The sequence below is a fragment of the Rutilus rutilus genome (genome assembly GCF_951802725.1).
Source record: "Rutilus rutilus genome assembly, chromosome: 14".
NCBI lineage: Eukaryota > Metazoa > Chordata > Actinopteri > Cypriniformes > Leuciscidae > Rutilus > Rutilus rutilus.
The window spans coordinates 19,683,316-19,703,278 of record NC_140219.1 but is presented as its reverse complement, the minus strand read 5'-3'; the positions used below and the strand labels follow the sequence as shown (position 1 = coordinate 19,703,278).

The 19,963-nt window shown below is 37.9% G+C and overlaps 2 protein-coding genes across 3 annotated transcripts; both read left to right on the top strand.

Moving 5' to 3' along the window:
* Nucleotides 1–286: 286 nt before the first annotated feature.
* On the top strand, nt 287–4,372 carry LOC311303213 (forkhead box protein N2-like). Of its 2 annotated transcripts, XM_084429537.1 has the most exons (5): nt 287–341; nt 837–1,443; nt 1,552–1,673; nt 1,828–1,883; nt 3,302–4,372. In XM_084429537.1, exons 2-5 carry the CDS (start codon nt 883–885, stop codon nt 3,592–3,594), a joined length of 1,032 nt encoding a protein of 343 aa, XP_084285663.1. In that variant the 5' UTR covers nt 287–341; nt 837–882; the 3' UTR covers nt 3,595–4,372. The 2 variants fall into 2 exon arrangements, with proteins under 2 accessions (XP_084285663.1, XP_084285662.1); XM_084429536.1 differs by lacking the exon at nt 287–341 and having other exon boundaries at nt 743–1,443.
* A 1,110-nt stretch (nt 4,373–5,482) lies between these two features.
* atl3 (atlastin 3) lies at nt 5,483–19,294 on the top strand. The gene is made up of 14 exons (XM_084429413.1): nt 5,483–5,623; nt 6,634–6,861; nt 7,065–7,199; nt 9,480–9,584; nt 9,682–9,732; nt 11,735–11,791; nt 12,298–12,390; nt 12,487–12,625; nt 13,441–13,568; nt 13,653–13,709; nt 13,805–13,876; nt 15,089–15,280; nt 15,378–15,617; nt 17,897–19,294. Exons 2-14 carry the CDS (start codon nt 6,658–6,660, stop codon nt 17,963–17,965), a joined length of 1,542 nt encoding a protein of 513 aa, XP_084285539.1. The 5' UTR covers nt 5,483–5,623; nt 6,634–6,657; the 3' UTR covers nt 17,966–19,294.
* The last annotated feature ends 669 nt before the right edge of the window (nt 19,295–19,963 follow it).

Below are 19,963 nucleotides of genomic sequence, written 5' to 3'. Positions count from 1 at the left end.
GCGCTGTACACTCTGGGGCAAAATCCTGCAACCATGTTAGAATTACAAACGATGTTTTTCTATCGCATAGATAAGTACCAACGGCAAACATCAAACCAAACGCGTTTTATTTCATCCAGCTGATTGTCTCTTTAAGGAGGGGTCGCGCAGGAGGCGCGCCGGCTGCAAAGCGTCCTTCTGGTTTCCAAGGCAACGTGGGAAAGGACAGCGCAGACAGGACGGGATAGTGCGAGGCATAACAGCTTCTTTTGCAGATATTTAAACACTTTTACAGAAACTTTAAACTTATAAGAGAAAATAATAAGGGATTGAATGCTATAAATTCAGACCCAGTTGTTTAGGTAAGTTTTCGCCCTTCTTTTGTCTTGACATAAAGCGCTCATGCGAGCATGAATGCTTGGGTAATTATTCTAAATGTAACTTAATATTCTTGCGCCATTTTCTCAGGTGTATAGACCATGTGGCTTTGCTCTCTGTGGTAGAATAGTCGAACTATTTTCATTTCTGTTTCATAAAGCCTGTTCATATTTCGCATTAATTAGGCTGTGTTTGTTTAGCACCAGTTGAATGGTATGTAATTTCTCGCTTGACTACCTTGCTCAATGATTTACTCGCTTGTGTACTCAGTACTGTAAAAGAAATTATACTTCTGTGGAAGGGCAATGACTTTTACAGTCTCCTTCCTGAGTTTAATACCTATAAGTTTGTTTATTTAACAATTTCTAAATCAGAGTGTGCTTGTTTTGATAAAGAATTTTTTTTTAAAGGACATGTTTGCACGTGTGTACATAATATATACGGTGCATTAATATTAAGATGTTTGTGTGTTTCTACAGTTCAACAGGTTAATGTGTGGACCTGTATCTTGCTGCTGGGAAACAGATGGAGAAAGACACACAAGCACTGCCACCCCATTCTCCTCTACATTCCCCCCAAAATCATTCAGAAGCTCTTTCTTTATCCCCCTCTCTTCCACAGCCTGCCGCTGTTCTGCCTACGTCCCTCCCTTCCTCCCCAACCACCCCAGCCTCCTATCTTCACTTTTCATCAACCCCTCAGGTATATGGAGGATCACACTGCCCCAGTCCCTCCACAGTATCTGACCAGGATGACCTGACCTGCCTCAGCTGGTTGCATCAAAGAGGGAACCTGTTGCCCTTGCAGCCCCTTCCCAGAATCACGACACTGCCTCAGACTTTCGAGCCCATTCCTGCCCAACAGCTGCCTCCCTCCCCTGCCAAACCCCCGTACTCTTTTAGCAGTCTCATCTTCATGGCAATAGAAGACTCGCCTGAGAAGAGACTCCCTGTGAAAGGTATTTATGAGTGGATTGTCGACAACTTTCCCTACTATAGAGAGGCTCCGGGTGGATGGAGGAACTCTGTCCGACACAACCTGTCCTTGAGCAAGAGCTTCCAACGAATACATCGAGACAAGAGTCAGGTGCGTCAGACCCCTTTACTTCCAAAACACATTAATCAGAATGTTCTGATCTCTTCTCATATAGATGGCTTCATTTGTTTAATCAAATATTCCTGTATTGTTTTACAGTCTGTTGGAAAGGGCTCATTGTGGCGTGTCTGTCCAGAATATCGGCCAGCTCTTCTGGAAGTTCTTAAGAAAACACATTATTGCCATCGTACCAACAGCAACTTGTTGAACAAGCCTGTTTTGTGAGTTTGATTCGCTTTCTTTTAATACACCACCTGTATGATGCATAATATTGAATTATCTGATTTAATATGCGTGATGTCAGATGAACAAATGACTCTTTCATTTTTGATATATGATACTGATACAAGCATATTTGACCTCCATTTGAAACAGGTTGGAGGCGACTGATAATGGGCAGAACGTTTTGAGTGAGACCATGGAAATTTCAGGTCAGTCACAACTTAACTCTAATGAAAATCTACTAACCACTTATTCTTTTAATCACAATTATTATAGTTTAGTTTAGTGTCCAGCCATGGCTAAAAATTGGTCTTTGCTTAGCTTGTCATACTAACAATCAATTAATTACAGCACAACAGACCAAAACACCTAGAATATCATCCATAGAGGTTAATAATAAAAATATATTAAATCTAGCATCATAAAACAGAAAATAAATGTTCTGAAAAAAACGTTTACAAGTATATACACTATTGTTCAAAAGCTGTATAAATGTTATAAAAAATAAAGTAAAAACAGTTGTATTGTGAAATATAATTACAATTTAAAATAACTGTTTTCTATTTGAATATATTTTAAAATGTAGTTTATTCCTGTGATGGCAAATCTGAATTGTCAGCATCATTACTCTTCAGTGTCACATGATCCTTCAGAAATCACTCTAATATGCTGATTTGCTGCTCAAGAAACATGGCTTATTATCAATGTTGAAACCAGTTGTGCTGGCAATATACCCTTTTCTTCAGGATTCTTTGATGAATAGAAAGTTCAACAGCATTTATTTGAAATAGTAATCTTTTGTAACAATATAAATGCCTTTACTGTCCCTTTTGATCAATTTAAATGGTAGTGTATGATATTGTGCTAGCTTCTCTTGCATGCACTTTTTTTTTTTTATCCTCTTTTCCCAGACACGGTATGTTTGTGAGCTGTTGCCTTGGTAACAGCCAGACATTACCCTAGCAACTTATAGCCACTGACATAATGGCCGTCCTCTCTGTGTCAGGCTGTTTTACTACAGGGTCACTTAAGTAAAGATGTCTCGCATAATGGACAGTTTACTCTTCATTTGCACACATCTTTTACCATATACTACTAATTAAACAATAATGCAACAGTACAGTAATTGGTATTTGTTAGTGTGTTTTTTTGTGTGTGTGTGTGTGTGTGTGTGTGTGTGTGAATGAAAGACATTTATTTAAAGGGATAGTTTACCCAAAAATGTCATCATTTACTCACCCTCAAGTTGTTCCAAGCCTGTGTGAGTTTCTTTCTTCTGTTGAACTCAAAAGAAGATATTTTGAAGAATGTTTTGTAACCCCATTGACTTCCATAGTATTTTTTTTTTTCTACTATAACAGTCAATGGCTACCGTCAACTGTCTGGTTGCAAACATTCTTCTTTTGAGTTCAACAGAAGAAAGAATCTCATACAGATTTGGAACAACTTGAGGGTGAGTAAGTAATGACAACATTTTCATTTTTGGGTGATCTATCCCTTTTAAAAAAAATGATGCAACTGTGAGTCTCATATAGAAGAGTCACATAGAGTGACTGTCACACAAAATTCAGTCCTGTTCTGTATGGTACAATTCTCTTAATTCCATCACTTTCTCACTGTTTCTCAGATCTAGATTCTCTGTCTTCAAACCCGCCGTACTCTTTGATACCAGATCATGAGGAGCTGGTCCCCATGGAGTCTGTGGAGCTTACAGAGGTTGCTGGCGAGGATTCAGAGAAAGATCCATTGGCAGACAGCGGTTACATTGAGTTACACTATTATCAGTATCAGCAATATCAGTACCTGGTTCTTCCAGGAGACGCAGAGCTGGACCTGGAGACGGTTGAGATACTGCAGCTTGACGCAGAGGCTCAGGAGGCTGCAGGGTCACTGCTTGATCTCGCGGGAGGAAACCACTGAGAGGTTGCCTGTGTGCTATGTACAAGCATGGAGGGTTAATGGGGAGATGGGCCACTGTGAAAACTCTAGGCTTGATGTATTATTGGCACTTTATAACTGCCTGAACTTTTACTTACTGTCATAAAAGGTGCAACATAAGCAATCCCAAATAATGTAGTGATTTGAAAAGTCATTTGTAGCGACTGACAACAGCACTGTGAGAGTGTCCTTGGTATTAGTATATTGCAGGTAACTTTGGTTGAAAAAAGCATCTGGAAAATGATGAACGGTCATTAAGAACAAAATATTTATTGTTTATTGTCATAGTTGACAAGTTATATGTAATGCACTTCCATGCCATTGTTCATTAAGTCCCTCCTATTAAAATTCATTTAAAGATTTGTTGTATTCTAGGTTCAAATAAGAGGGATACAGTTCTGATGTACTTTTTTTTTTTTTTTTTTTTTGTAAAGAAAATTAGGTTTTTACTGTATGGAATTGTTCAAAATTATGAACATATTCAAGTATTATTGAGACAAACTGCCAGCTGTTAGTTTGGGTAGATGGAAAGATTAATATCTAACCCTTATTTCAATTGTCTATCCTTATTGTTATGCTACAGCATTCTGTAGTGATTAGTTTTCTGTGTAGTATGATGCATGTCACATTTTTCTTTATTCACGGGTTTATTTTTTTGTTTTTGTTTAGTATGTTAAACAGGTTGACACTAAATTACACTCTGAACCCATTCTCTTCATGTGCAACTCATTTAGCAATAAAGTACTGAAATATTATGATGAAATCTTTGCCTGATTTAACCCATGAAATTATGTTTACCGTAGTTTCCCAATTAGCAAACTCTTAGTATATTACAGATATAACAGGAATACTTTGGGGAGTGAAACACTGAAGTTAACAATTTCTCGCATGGCTTAATTTATGAAAATTACACATCTTAACCTTTAGATAATGGTTGGTTTGCAGTGGTCTCATCTGTTAATGTGGGTAATTGAGAGAAAAAGACCAGTGTTCTGAAAGTCGTCCTACTTAAGATGACCTACTGGTTTAAATGCATAATTTAAGCTACACCTTGAACAGCGTGAGACAGTAAAACTGTCCAGATGTGCTTCTGATGTAATAAATGTGCTGCAAAAGTGGGTAGTATTTTTCATATGTATGCATTCTGGGTAATCATCCTGAGAGGGTGGCTTGGATTTTCAATACACCTTGTATGTGTTCCTTTTAAATGTAATAGTTATATAATCCTAATGGATTGATGTACTGCCAAATGTACATATGAAAAGCAGCAAAGTAAATAAATATAAATGTTTAAATATATATATTTTTTTTGTTATAGTTTTGCAATATAGAATCAGTTTGAAAGTGCAGGTAAAAATGTCCCTTTAGAAATGTTTAATCATGAACATGTGCTATACAGATTTAGGTTAAGCTCTGCATACCAGCAGTTGTGTAATGTAGTGAATAAGATCATGTTCATGGGTGGTTCTTGGTCCTGGCTACTCTATGAAGGCTGCCATAATTGTATGACTCATGAGAAAACTAGAAGACACTCCCTAGATGTCTGGGAAAACTTTTTTGACTTTATTGCTTGTAACTTTACCCATTTCCATGATGGCATGAGCTAACGATTTTAAATGCATTGACATACCAGTAAAACAGGTCTGAATGTGCGTACAATGATGTAATATTAAAGGTAATATTCAATACGCTTTTTAATAAAACGGAGTTTTAAAAATTGGTTAAAGCTGTTAAGGCTGCCAATAATATCGATGTCCTCTGATTGGACCATAAAAACAAACCCCGCTGCTAGTCAAGCGAGTTTTACTCTGGGTCCTCATGGATGTTGTAGTTCTTGTGTGGCCTGTTTACAGTTGGAGTGTATGCAAATTTATTACCGTAAAAACTACCTTTCCTGGCAACACGCGCGGTGGGATGTTCTTTGACGGGCAAAGTTGTGTTTATTAAAACTGGACGTTCATACTCTGGAACAGAACCCGCGGAAGGTCGGCAGTGAAAACCGAAGGACAAGGTACCGGAATGAATTGGTTGTTTTTAAACTCAGTAATATGTCAGCTTGTTCAAGACACTTTTAAAATGGCTGTTTCGTCCGTTTCTCAAATACGTTGTCGCTTTGACTAAGAAACTCCTCAATGTTGGGGCGAGGCGACAGTAACTAACGTTAGCTAGTTTGATATCAGCTAACGTTAGTTTGATTTTATATTCCAATAATATTCATGCATCCTTTAAGATCTTACCACGTAAACAACTTCTGGTTCATATATGGAAAATATTACATAAAGGGTCTGGAATTTAGCCAGTCTGAACAAGAAGAGGAGGAGGTGTCTGCACTGTTTCAGATTTACTCATACATATTTACTATTGTTTGATAGGACCCCGAACACATTTTGTAGCAACACTGGTTGTTTTTATCATATTTGGCAGAAGTTGTTTAGTGGCAACTGACACGTTTCTAATTACTACATGCAAATAATAGACAGGAATTTCTGACATTTTTCAGCAGGTTTTTCTGTTCCACACCTCTTTTGATCGGTTCCAGTTGTGAAATTTTATTCCTCGGGGTGTGTTGTTCTGCTTGTACACATATTTGTGCACAAACTCTTCCACCAAATGCAAATCTCATTGGCTTTGTGTAAATTTGTGTATTTCTTAAGATGTTTCCACAGCAGTGTTGATTGTTCTTGTTATTTGCCCACGAGTGAAAGCAGTCAGAATGATTAAAACAATAAGTCACATTCAAGCTGGGGAATCAGTCAATGGAGAAGAGCATGCTTGAACCTTTTAACTGGCTTGCCACATCGCAATTTCCCAACAAACCCTGCCTTGCTGGCCAACAGGGCCTGTACTGTCTCAATAATGCCTTCCAGAAATGGATTTAATACACTCTCTTTGATATGTCCAAGCAGATATTAACAGCTAGCTTTAAAGGTCAAAATAAATAGTCATGCACTCAAATATGAACGTGTGCCCTTATTGTATTGCTGGTATTAAGCTGAAACATATTTATTGTCGCCCCCACAGAAAGCCTGTGATATAGGACAGAGAATGCGGGGTGAACCGGGGCCAGTTCAAATTGTGACAGTCAACAAGGAGGATCACTCCTTTGACCTGGATACAGATGCTCTCAGTCGAATTCTGTTGGCGCCTGAGGTTCGAGATAAGGATGTTGTGGTGGTGTCTGTCGCTGGAGCCTTCCGAAAAGGGAAAAGTTTCATTTTGGATTTCATGCTCCGATACATGTATAGGAAGGTCAGAAAGAAAGCCAGTGCATTCAATATTCAGATCATGTAATGCTGCACATAATTTAATATTAAGGCAAAAATCTGTCCAGATAGGATGTTTTAGGATGTTAGATTCCAAATACTTTGAAAGATCATTGGCTCCCTCTTGGTGTACTGCTCTTGAACAGGTTCCTACAATATATTCACCTCTCCTTATTTTGTCCCCTGCAGCCTGGTCAGGACTGGCTTGGGCAGGAAAATGAGCCCCTGACAGGTTTCTCCTGGAGAGGAGGCTCCGAGCCAGAGACCACGGGCATCCATCTGTGGAGTGAAGTTTTCATTGTGCGGAAGAAGGATGGAAGTGAGGTAACAAGCACCCAACAGCAGCCAGCGCACTGCGGTCATGTGGTGTTATTAAGAACTAAATACCAGAAACTATTTATTCACTAATAATTGCATACACTATTCGTATTTATTCACGCATTTGAACTTCTCACAAAAACGTTCTGCCTAATTGTGCCACGTGAATTTGTTCACAACCTCATTCTAATGTTGATGAATTTGAAATATTCTAAATGAGCGACCGCATAATATAAGTAATATAAGGTAAGTAATATATATATATATACTGTATATTATAATGTATATAAGACCTATATCTGTTTAGAATTTCATCTTAAAGGGGTCATATAATGGTACACGCACTTTTACAAGTTGATTGTACTGAAATGTGTGTTGGCAGTGCCTGTACACAACCATCATAAAATGATAAAAATCCATCCAGTGTTTTTTTTTTATCTTCTTATATGTTTTCCCCCATCTCAAATCAAGCTGTCGACGCCCCTCCCACGATTGTTGATTGACAGCAGAGTTTCAACACAGACCCGCCGTCGCTCGTGAGCGAGCTGTCAATCATAGTCCGCACGCACCGGCGCGGTCATTGTTGATACGCTGGAGCACTGTCTATAAGCAGAATGGCATCTAAGCGATTGTGGTGTTCTGTTCTTGGGTGTAATAAGGAACACAGCAGTCATTTTGATGTTCCTAAATCCGAACCGCTGAAGACGCAGTGGCTGAGTTTGTTTTCGAAGGGATTATTCCCCACGATCAACGTCAATGCTTTAATGTACTTGCGCAAATCATTTCACACACCAGACTGCTTTACAAACGAGGGTCAGTATAAAGCTGGTTTTGCTAAGAAGCTGCTCCTGAAAAAAGGATCGGTACCAACTATTCGTGTTCCTGCTGCACCTCCAGAATAACTGAAGTGATTGTAACGTTTTATTAACCTTTATATTAATATTTATATTAATCTTTGCAAATCGCTTGCTGCACGCTTCACGATGAATGCGGCTAAGGTTTACACTCAGGGTACATTATGGCATGTTTTCTATGTACAACGTTCTCAATATAATTCATAATCCCACGTTTATAATGAACAACGCGTTATGGTTATTGTGTTACTAAAACGGTGTACGCACAGAACAGAGGGGCGGGGTGAGCAAAGCTCATTATCATTTAAAGACACATGCACTTAAACGGCGTGCTGAAAACAGAGCTGTTTTTGACCAGGTAAAATGAGTGTTTTCTTACAATACTAATGAGAATTTTTAATTAAAGTATATTACAGACTTTTAATTTAGACCATAAAGAATCATATTAGCTTGTACAGAAATGGCATTATATGACCCCTTTAACGTGTTTATAAGGCCACCAAGTGTATGTGTGTTTTAGATGTTCCTACATTTTTTTTCATAGACTTAGAATACATTTTAGAATGAAAGTTATTGAGGAATCATGATTTGTTCGTGATTTGTTGATATTTAAGATCTGCTTCTACTTTGTTGTCCATTGCTGGTTGCACAAAACAAACTTACAGCATGACCAGTGTAGTCCGATTTGCGTTTGAATGATTCCAAGCTGGGTTTTTTGTTATTAATCATTCAAAAACCATTTCACTCACTAATCAGCTTGGGCAGTTACTGAATTTACATCTGAATGACTTATTTAACTGCAAATCATTACTTTTGGTCATATCTGCATCAAAAGAAATCAAAATTGTTGTGGCGTTAGGTTATTTTTAAGGCTTGTGAGATCAGTGTTACTAACTGGTTCTTTATATGACAATGTGTAGTTGTGTAGGCTTGTTAGGAACTTTATGATTTTGTTGTAATAAATGGAGCTTTTTTAAATATTACCAAAAATAGTTGGATCAATTATTTGTTGCTTTCTTAGATATGCTGAAAATCATTAAGTGGAATTCACCACAATTCCTGTCATTAGTGGTCTTGCATGTTTGAGATAAATTGGAAGAATAAAGAAATGAGATTGAATGAAGAACTAAATGACTAGCATTAGTCAGTTTCACTTCCCTAGATGTTTATTATGACGGTTGCATTATGAACTTTATTACTGTCTGAAATGTTATTAAGTGGTTTTTGTTCAGCGATCTGTACTTGCACAAGCCCTGAAATCAGATTCATAGCAAGTTTGTGGTCATTTCCTGTCAAGATTTTATCGTCAGTGATGCTTAATGCGTAACGTTTAAAAAAAATCGTCAAAACACTCTGATCACTTCTGGTCACTTGCTCTCTTGAGTTTGGAGAACCTTAGTACTAAAATGGAGCATTTTGTTCTTCTCTGTAGGTTGCAGTGCTTTTAATGGACACACAAGGAGCTTTTGATTATCAGTCCACAGTGAGAGATTGCGCCACCATCTTTGCCCTCAGCACCATGACCAGTTCTATCCAGGTTTCCACATTGCATCTTAACAATTTTGCCACAAATGACTTGAAAGAAGACGACTGGAAATGTGTCATAATTATAATGACTTTTTTTCTTCTTCTAGATTTATAACCTGTCACAAAATATTCAGGAAGATGATCTACAGCAACTTCAGGTTAGTCAAGTCACAACTAGCCAGCTGTTTTGTCTTGAGACTGTCCTGCATTTTCGATGTGGAAAACATTGTCTTTATTACACCACAGAGCAATTAATGGGTTAAAATCAGGGTTTCTGAGAGTCTTGAAAAGTCTTAAGTCATCCATACACAAATTAAGGCCTTAAAAGGTCTTAAATCAGAGCAGAAAGTCTTAAATACATAAAGTCATGGCATTAAATGTTGCATGCACTGCAAAAAATTTATAACTTCCTATTTTTTGTCCTGTTTTCCAATACAAATATCTAAAAACATCTTTAAATCAAGATACATTTACTTGAGATGCAAATGTAAAAAAAATTAAGTCATTTATTTAGAATAGAAATCTTTTGTAACTAGTGCTGTCAATCGATTAAAAAACATTTACATTACATTTTTCTGTAATTAATCATGATTAATTGCACCTAACATTAACGTGTGTAATATATATTTATATTGTAACAGCTTCACAACAGCTTCACATTTTTAATCTCCAAATGAATGTAGAAACAACATTAGCCTATATTTTAAATGTTTAATGACATCTTTTTATGAAAAAGGTCAGTATCATCGATACCAATACTGCTACTGATGTCTCTATGAAATTGATTTTTTTTCTTCAATTTTAGCCATTAATTATAGCCATTCAGCATCACAGTATAATTAAAAGGTATACATTTTAACATTTATTAGACTTACAACAATCTTCACATAAACTCATTGTAATAAACGTCACATTTACCTGTGCTCTTCAATATATCAGGGCTCATTTTTGTCTATTGGCCCAGTCAGACCAGTTCAGATTTTTACCTGCCCTGTCAAAATGCACAAAATGTTATTGTTTTCATTGTTTTTTGACCCATGTAGTCTTCACTGCACAAATTACAAATTAAATATAGATGAATACTAATTAAAGCTACAAAAGTGTAGAATAGTGAGTGATTTTCTCTTTTTCTTTTGTTCTTTGATTATCCTTAATGACAGACATCAGCATCGGTTTATTAGGCTGCTGTCACTTTAAGACATGACGTGGCTCTGACACGCATCCCATTTTCTCACAGCTCTTTACGTTAATTTAAGACTTCATTAAACTCATTTAACACTAACACTTTCGAGGATACGCAACGTAAAAGGCATTTTGGTATAATTTTGTGTGTTCTTGTCCGTTCAAGCGCTGTCTGAAGCAGCTTTCTGCGCGCACGAGTGTGTGTGTGTGTGTGTCACACAGACAGGAGATTCACAGACGCGCGCCAGTTCTGCACTGCGTTCTCTTTTGTTTCTTATCGCGCTTGAATGATTTAAAAGCATTTGCATAAATAACAGCGTGATCCTATGTAATGCTAGCCAAAGGATGATGGGGAAAAAACAGATGCTGTGTTAATTGCGTTAAATATTTTTAATGCGTTAAACTAGGGTGACCATATTCCAGGTCATGTCCGGCCGGGATTTCGAGATCGCCCAAAATATCCGCGATTCGGCTTTTGCTTTCTCGTCGCCATTCATTTTGTTTACATGTACACCTTTTGATTCAGTAGTACTGAATTAATTCCGATTGGTTAATCTGAATGTAGTGTTTACATGAACGCTAAACAAGTGATCGGTTGATGTGCGTGTAAGCATTGCTAAGAAAATTCCTGTGTTTTCGTCTCGTTCGGGATCCGTGTGAATCAGAATGCATGACCTGCAAAGCTGGCACGTACGTGTCAGTGTCAAATAACGTAATAATGTAAACATAATGAATGGTGACTGTAGAAAGCAAAAGACGAATCCCGGGCATTTTGGGCGATCTCGAAATCCTGGCCAGATATGTCCTGGTTAAACAGGACGTATGGTCACCCTAGTTAAACTGAAAAGCCCATCTGTTCTGATGCATCTCTGGTCTTAACCTTACAGACCATACAGTATATCACAGTCATTAGTCTTTTTTTTAAAATGGTTTTTCTAACTTTTTTATTACACCTGTCATTTTTTTGTGTTTGTGTAGCTGTTTACAGAGTACGGCCGACTTGCAATGGACGAAATCTTTCTGAAGCCTTTTCAGGTATGAACACACCTTTCTGTTACTGACATTGTAGTAATCTCTGTTAGTTTAAATGTGTTTGTGTCTGTGTGTACCTGTAGTGATGCATGCCTTCTGTGCTCACATTTGTATTTCAAATTTGTGGTTTTTATTTGCTTGGCACTCATTTAACTTTGTGAGCAGAATAACCTCAGGACCTCAAAAGACCTCGGGTGACACTGTGTTAAAATGATGGTATCAGATGCCAATATCATGGTATTCGAAATATTATATTGAATGATTATCATAATTACACCCTATTGTATTTATATCCATACCAAGATTCTTCAAAGAATACAGTGGTAGTACCGTGGTACCTATCCAAAATGACTGCATTAATGTGAAACCATGGACAACAATATCTTGAGAGCTCAGGACAGATGAATAACTTGAAACTTGAAGCTGAGTGCATCTAGACAGACATGTCTGTGCTTGTGCGTTTTATTGTGTGTTTCCTTAATTTCGGTGCAACTGTTTCTTGTCCACAGTCGCTTATGTTCCTGGTCAGAGACTGGAGTTTCCCATATGAGTATACATTTGGGTTTAAGGGAGGAAGCGATTTCTTGGACAAACGTCTTCAAGTATGTGACTAAGAATGACTTAAGGTTCACTATTTGTTCAGTTGTGTGTTTGTCTTCAGTGATCTCTCTCTTGTGTGTTTGTGTGATGATGTTCAGGTGAAGCAGTCTCAGCATGAGGAGCTTCAGACAGTGAGAGAGCACATTCACTCCTGTTTCACCTCCATTTCCTGTTTTCTCTTACCACACCCTGGCCTGAAGGTGGCAACAAGCCCTGCATTCAGGGGACAGCTGTGTGGTATTAGACTTCATTCATGTTTTATTACTCACACTAAACACTCTACCCTAGAGATGGGCACAAGTACCGGAGCATTTGATACTGCCAGCAGAGATTCAACTTGGAAGCACAATAATTGATTTTTTTGTTTTTTAACTTCGAAACATTTTTACGACTATTTTGTGATTGGTTACAGTACGTTTTTACAGTAATTTGTATTCAGATTTGTTTGACAAATTATTAGAAATGCTTAAAAAAATACAGTGTGGTGGGATGCAACAAACACCCACAATTTAAAAGTTGTGTGACAGACCCCCAAATTTGTTTCATTTATCTGTTTGGGCAAAATGAACAAAGTGCCCATTCCTAATTCTGCTGTTACACATCCACACAAAAATGACATGCACAACCATTCAAAAGTTTGGGGTCGATTGGATATTTTGTAATGCTTCAACGTTTTATGCCAACCATTTTATGCTTTGCATTTATTTGATCATAATACAGTAAAAACCGTAATATTGTGAAGTATTATTAACATTTAAAATAACATTTAGAAATCATTCTATGCTGAAATTTTGATTCACTTTTGATCAGTTTAATTCATCCATGCCAAATTAAAATATCAGGCAGAAAAAATCTTACTGAACCCAAACCGTACTAAAGTAGTGTATATATTTGTCAACACTCCATTTACTAATATTTGCGTATCTCACTGTGTGTGTTACTGTGTTTCATTTGCATTTTCAGAGCCTCATTTTATACTGGCATGGTTATGTTATTTGTTGTGTTTACATGTTCTAACTCTCTTTAACAATCACTCCATCTTCGATTCTTAGATGTGGCTCCAGAGTTTAAGGACCAGTTGCGTGAACTCATTCCCAACCTGCTCAAGACTGACGAGCTGGCTGTGAAAGAGATCAATGGGAATAAGGTGACCTGCAGAGGCCTGCTGGAGTTCTTTAAAGTGAGCACACAACTGGCTTATGAACATCTTGGTCCATATTTGGTTGAACAGAATTTTTCATGAGTTTTGTTTGTAATTTGTTAGGCATATATTAAGATATATCAGGGAGAAGACCTTCCACAACCTAAATCCATGCTAGAGGTAACATAATATAGTTTTACTAATATTTGGTATTTATTTGGTATTGCTTTATCACAAGATTTCATGGTTTTGATGTAATGTTTTGACTCATTCAGGCTACAGCAGAGGCCAATAACCTTGCGGCGGTGGCAGCAGCCAAAGACCAGTACTACAAGAATATGGAGAAGGTATGTTACCTGGAATGTGTTAAACTCTTGTTATGTGTACAATAATTACAGTCCCTCCCAAAAGGTATGCATAATGCAACTGCTGAATATGTTTTGTCCTGTGAAAATCACGAATCATTCATGTTCATTCATTTTCACCTTAGTATAAGATCTGTGTTTTGGATTCAATAAGATTTTCCTACAAATTCTGAGAAATAATCAAATGTCTTAAATAATAAGAGACAGATAAATTGTGCCACTGCTCGCTTGTCACTTTCATTTTGTTTTACTTGGTTAAGGCTCAAGGTGTCATTCTCACAAATAGGGTAAACATGGGGGAAGATGCCCCCCTTAAGAACAATGTGGATTTACTTTTAAACTGTAACATTTTGGTATAAGTTTAGCATGTTCAGGATGATTATGCATCGGTCAGAGTTATTATAGGAAAGAAATAGAAACATTTGCTAATTTAGTTGATATAGCACAAAATGTCAAATATTAAATACCCCTTCCTGGGGTAAGAAGCCAGATAAACCTTTACAGAATGTATAAATTACTTTTAATATATAATTATTATTATTAATATTTATACTGTATATGTTTTAAATTATCATTAATTTAAAATACTAAATCAACTATTCTATTCACTACCGTAAACTGAAGTAAACCTACCGTACTGAAGGCACTCGGTATTAAAGATTTTAAGAACTCTATAAAAACTCCATAGTAACCATATTTGACAACTACCAACCACCTAGTAACACCATAGCAACTACCAAAAATACCTTATCAACCACCCTGAACACCCTAGCAACGTCTAGAAATGCTTTAGTAACCACCAAAAATACCCTAGCAACCACCCAGAACACCTAGAAACCACCCATAACACCCTAGCAACCAAAGGTCTCGTTTTAGCTTTTTATCTATAAACATGAATGCGTCCACAAATCCCTCATTAACAAATAGGCACAAAAAAAAATTATATTCAACATAATGTAATGGCATAGATCAGTATTTTCCAGAGACACAAAATTAGATCAATTAACCTCAAAACTGTTTTCGGCTGACTAAATCTCACAAATGTTGATATTTAAATGACACATTTAAAAATAGCACTGTGCTGCAAACTATTGACATTTGCATTGGCATGTGGTGGTCGAACATTATATAAAAGGTTAAATGGATATTATGTCCTTTTTATTTCTTTTTTTATAAATTCCCTCTCACTGTTAGGTATGTGGTGGAGATCTGCCTTATGTGGCTCCTGACTCACTCGAGGAAAAGCACCGCTTCTTCCTGCAGATGGCCCTTCAGCTCTTCTCCAGCACTAAGAAGATGGGTGGGCGGGATTTCTGTCACCGATACCAGGAACAGTTGGAAACGGAGCTGATGGAGCAGTGGGAGTCCTTAAGGAAGCACAATGAGGTAACGGCAGCAGTGTGAAAAAGAATCAAAAGAATTGATGTGAGAGAATTATTTAGAGGATTTTATTAATTTCTTTTTGTACTCTTGTTCCTTTCAGTCCAAGAATGTTTTCAGTGCTTTCCGGACACCTGCAGTGCTGTTTGTCCTGATCTGCCTCCTGTATGTGCTGTCAGGAATTTTGCACTTCATTGGCTTGGAAACTATTTCCTTTGCATGTGACTGTGTAGTTGGTCTAGCCATGATTGCTATGCTGACCTGGGCCTGTATCCGGTACTCTGGCCAGTACAGAGAAGTAGGCACAGCCATAGACCAAGCTGCTGGAGTAATACTAGAGCAGGTAAATATATTCCTTTAAATAAAAACATTTATTAAAGGTGAAGCATGTAGTTTCTGCGACACTAGTGGCACCTAGCAGAATTACTTTCAAACAACCTTGCAAATGCCCCCTTTTGCGCATCATGTCTCCCCCAACTCAAACATCACAATCACAGCTTTTACGGGTGCTTGTGAAGGCATGTCTCAAAAGGTAAATGTAGCTACATTCAATAAAAGGTCCAAAATATTAGGAATACTTTTAGCTGTGTTGGTATGTGTCATAAATAAGCAATTGAGTTGTCTAATAACACTGTCTTGAGCGAATGTTAACGTCTCACTTATAATAAACCCATGCAACGTACTTGCACAGGGTGCATTTTTGACTTGAGGCTTTCTACGCTGGACACATCTAAATAAACATTATATACGGTTACATTTGTCTTAAAGGGTTAGTACACCCAAAAATGAAAATTCTGTCATTAATTACTCACCCTCATGTCGTTCCAAACCCGTAAGACCTTCGTTCATCTTCGGAATACGATATTTCTTTACTACCTTTTTGGGTAATTACATTGCAGTGTATGTGGGGTCAGAAAGCTCTCTTAATTTTTATTCCGAAGATGGTCTTACTGGTTTGTAACGACATGAGGGTGAGTAATTAATTACACAATCTTCCTTTTTGGGGTGAACTATCCCTTTAAGAGTTCAATACCTGTTTAATCTTTGAAGGTCTTAGGGCCAATCTCATTTCTCTGTCTTACCCCTTCCCCTTCCCCTACCCCTTGTCTGCGTCTTCCCCTTGCCCTTCGATACCGAGTGAAGGGGGGTAGGGGGAAGAACGTTTCTCTAAGAAATGAGACACCAGTCGATTACCGTTTGCGTCATCTTCCCTTTCCGCTAGCTGGCTGCTACGTCAACAGAGGCGATACGCGTTGACATAAACAAACGAAGATGCCGTCGTCTCGGGTTGTTATATCGATTGCCTGGTCTCTCTTTATCTTTGCACGCTTGTGTGCCATCAGTCAAAGACATTGTTTCATTGTATTTAATGGCGGCGCCGGCGACACCATAAGCAAAACATTAGCAAACGGCAAATAGCGCATAGCTGCTAGCTAGCGGTTAACTAGTGATTCAAAACAAAAACATTACAATTAAAACCGCTTGAACGTTTTATTAAAGGTATCATAAAACACGAGTGTCATTAAACTGCTGAAAATACATACATTTGTGCGACTCACTTCTGAGAAATTCCTACCCCTCTCTTTCAAGTGTGGTCCTCCGCAGACTTCGTTTCAAGGGCTATGTAGCCCTACGCCTTGGCCCTAGCCCTTAATCAAAATGAGAATTGGGATGCCACTTCCCCTCACATGAACGCGCAAAACCGAGGGGAAGGGGTAAGAGTAAGGGGTAAGACAGAGAAATGAGACGCAGCCTTAATGCAGAAAAAAAAAAGCCTGCTACAGAAGCCACGCCCCCAACTCTCGCTATAGGTCAGTGTTGCCAGACGTACGATAATTATCGTTTTTGTACGATAATTTTGACCTATGTACGATCAGTAATGAAAACAATCCCATAATGTACGATAATTTCAGAATTGTGTGACACTTCAAATGATGGTCGTTGTAATCGTAGGGCTTCTATACTCATTGATCTAGTTGTGGATTCTAGGTCTACCGTGAGAAGAACGTGAACGTGGTGTTACGCACGTCTTCCATCTCATCTCACGTTATGTCTTCTCTGCCAATCATCGTGGAGAATGACTCTCTCATGAGCACAAGTTAATGTTCTTTTTGTATATTGTATACAAAGTTGGATATCATTAACATGTCATCTCTGTATGTTTTGCAAGAAGAAGAAAAAAGTAACGTTCCTTCCACTGCGACTGCGCTTAGGTCAGGTCACTCTGGGTTTGGGCCGAGCTCGGAGCCCTCCCCCCGGACAGCACGCCAAATACGCATTAAACTTTACCCCCTCTAATTGTATGTAAGTGTGAACTCGTGAAATAGCTGTATTCTGTACGTCTGACTCGTGTACGATCATTTTCTTCCAAATATAATAATTTTGAGCTTCTGGTATGATACTTGGACATTTCCAATCTGGCAACACTGCTATAGGTTGAGCTGGTAAGAGATTGACAGATCTAAGCAGACCGCTCTCAGTGTATGGTGCCTGGTAGGCTCAATATTTACACTTTTGGGGGAGATAAACCCATGAATGACATACTAATAATAGTCAATGAACAATTATCTTGATTATGAGAATGTATTTTTAACATAAAAATCTTTTTTTTTTTTTTTTCAGGCTACAGATGTGTTAAACAAGACAAGAAGCCAGGGTCAGGTGGCTGCACAACATAAGAAGACTAGATAGCTTCTCAATCAAACCGAAGATGCCAGAACAAGATGTAAACTGCACAGACGCGACCAATGAAATGATACCAAATATCGAATATAGCACTTAAATCTCTCCTTATAATGCAGGTTGACTGATTTTTTTGCAAGATGTCTTAAACCAGATTTTTAAATATCAACACAAATATAAACCAAATATCACAAACCAGCAGTTTTTCAGGGACAATTATGTAAATTGCAAACTAATTATGTATTTAGCACAAGGGCTAAACTCTCCACAGAGCTGCATTGATACGTTTACAGTTGTTCATTCCTGTACAGCCAAATACATCCTCCATAGCAGGTCAGGGTCGTGTAACTTTTGGATTGCACTTGCATTGCGCTCTGTAGACACGTTGTTGGTTTGTTGTCTTTAGCCATGAATACCTTTGCACATGAACTGCCATTATTTCATTAAGGCTTGAGCTTGATAATGATGTTTAGTATTGAAAGTGTAAGTACACTATATTATGTGATCTTTGCAAGACCTTTGTTTTATTATCTCTGTACCAAATTGTGGCCTTTCTGTGCATTCCATCTCTCCATCATGTATACATCTGTTTATAAATTCTATGATAAATCCTGTCAATAAGTTTGTTTTACTTTGCTTCATCGGGGTAACAAACATATTGTATGCCATTCCAATTATCTTGAGTGCTAGATTGGTCCTGTACACCCATTTTTAACTGCTGGCATGTTTTCGGGTGTTCAAAACCATCCTGACACTTTGATTAAGTTGGACTGATAGTATTGATAGAAAAGCCAATATTAACTATTAAAAAATGCTTTGAGGAAAGCTCAGTCATTGCGCACTATTCTGTAATCATGTTCATATTTGCATATCATATTAGTAAACACCTGATTTGATTCTGTTTTTTTAGTGGTTTGAGCACTGTTGCGTCTTACTTTAATTTCGTTTTCATTTTTGTCATGCGACATTCCTCTTTCATGTATGATGTGGCAGTGAAAGAGTATACTTGGAGAATTCAGTTTCCAGGCATGTGATGATGTGTGAAAGCATATCTATTTTTCCAGATTTTTCCAGACAATGACAATATGTGTTTGCCCCCCAAGGCATGTCTGTAATGTGTCTTGTGGCATTGTTCTTTGTTGCATTCCACCAGAGCCTTGGTTGTGGGGTTTTGAATGTGTCCTGTGATCTCTTCACATTCATATACTGTAAAAAAAAAAATGGACCTGTCTAAACTGACCTACTAGGGATCATTCTCTGTCCCTGTTTATACTTTTTACTGTTACATACACTTTACATATATAAACCCCAAAAATAAAGATTTAAGCATGCAATGCACTCACGGGTCTTGTTTGTATTCAGATGGAAGCAGAAATGTCAAGAAGAGTCCACTTTTGTACACTAGGTGTCAGCATTGATTTGAACTGTGAGAACATTTCAGTGAGGACCGTAAGCATTCATTCATGGACACGTTTTGAACAGCCGTTAATTTGCAAGAGTCTACGAATGAGCAAAAGCGAGTAAATGGAACTATTAACTTATACGTCATTGGTTGATTGCAAATTGAAGATAATAAATTATAATGTGTGTTATTTGGTCTGCGAGAGATATGTTCTTCCCTCTTTGCAGTTTCATTCTTTCTTTGCTGCTGTACACCGCTCCCTCTAGCGCTTACTGTGTGAATTTTTGTCTATAGAAATGAAATGTCCTTGTTTCCTTATATGGCGATCGGAGTCGCGAGCCGCCTGATGTGCGCGGCTTTGGCTGAAGCGCGCTCACGACTGTCACCATTTGCTTCCTTATTTGGAAGCGAGTTAAGCGAACCTTAAAAAGGGGCAGAGACAAGCACAAAGGGTTAGGCTCAGACCACAGCGTGCCCTACGAGCCACTAACGAATATTGCAATCGGTGTAGTATGTTTTCAGTGCAGAATTAGTGGGACCAACAGCGCTTTCCATCATGTCACGTTACCGTAAGGTAGAAAGCGCCATCACCCAAACCTATTTAA

Excerpts from the sequence above, each read along its gene's own strand:
- atl3 (XM_084429413.1), top strand. The coding sequence starts at position 6,658 with ATGCGGGGTGAACCGGGGCCAGTTCAAATTGTGACAGTCAACAAGGAG. Across the intron at positions 12,391-12,486 it reads TCTTGGACAAACGTCTTCAA|GTGAAGCAGTCTCAGCATGA; the intron begins GTATGTGACTAA and ends GATGATGTTCAG. Across the intron at positions 15,281-15,377 it reads CCTTAAGGAAGCACAATGAG|TCCAAGAATGTTTTCAGTGC; the intron begins GTAACGGCAGCA and ends TGTTCCTTTCAG.
- LOC311303213 (XM_084429537.1), top strand. The coding sequence starts at position 883 with ATGGAGAAAGACACACAAGCACTGCCACCCCATTCTCCTCTACATTCC. Across the intron at positions 1,444-1,551 it reads TACATCGAGACAAGAGTCAG|TCTGTTGGAAAGGGCTCATT; the intron begins GTGCGTCAGACC and ends ATTGTTTTACAG. Across the intron at positions 1,884-3,301 it reads TGAGACCATGGAAATTTCAG|ATCTAGATTCTCTGTCTTCA; the intron begins GTCAGTCACAAC and ends ACTGTTTCTCAG.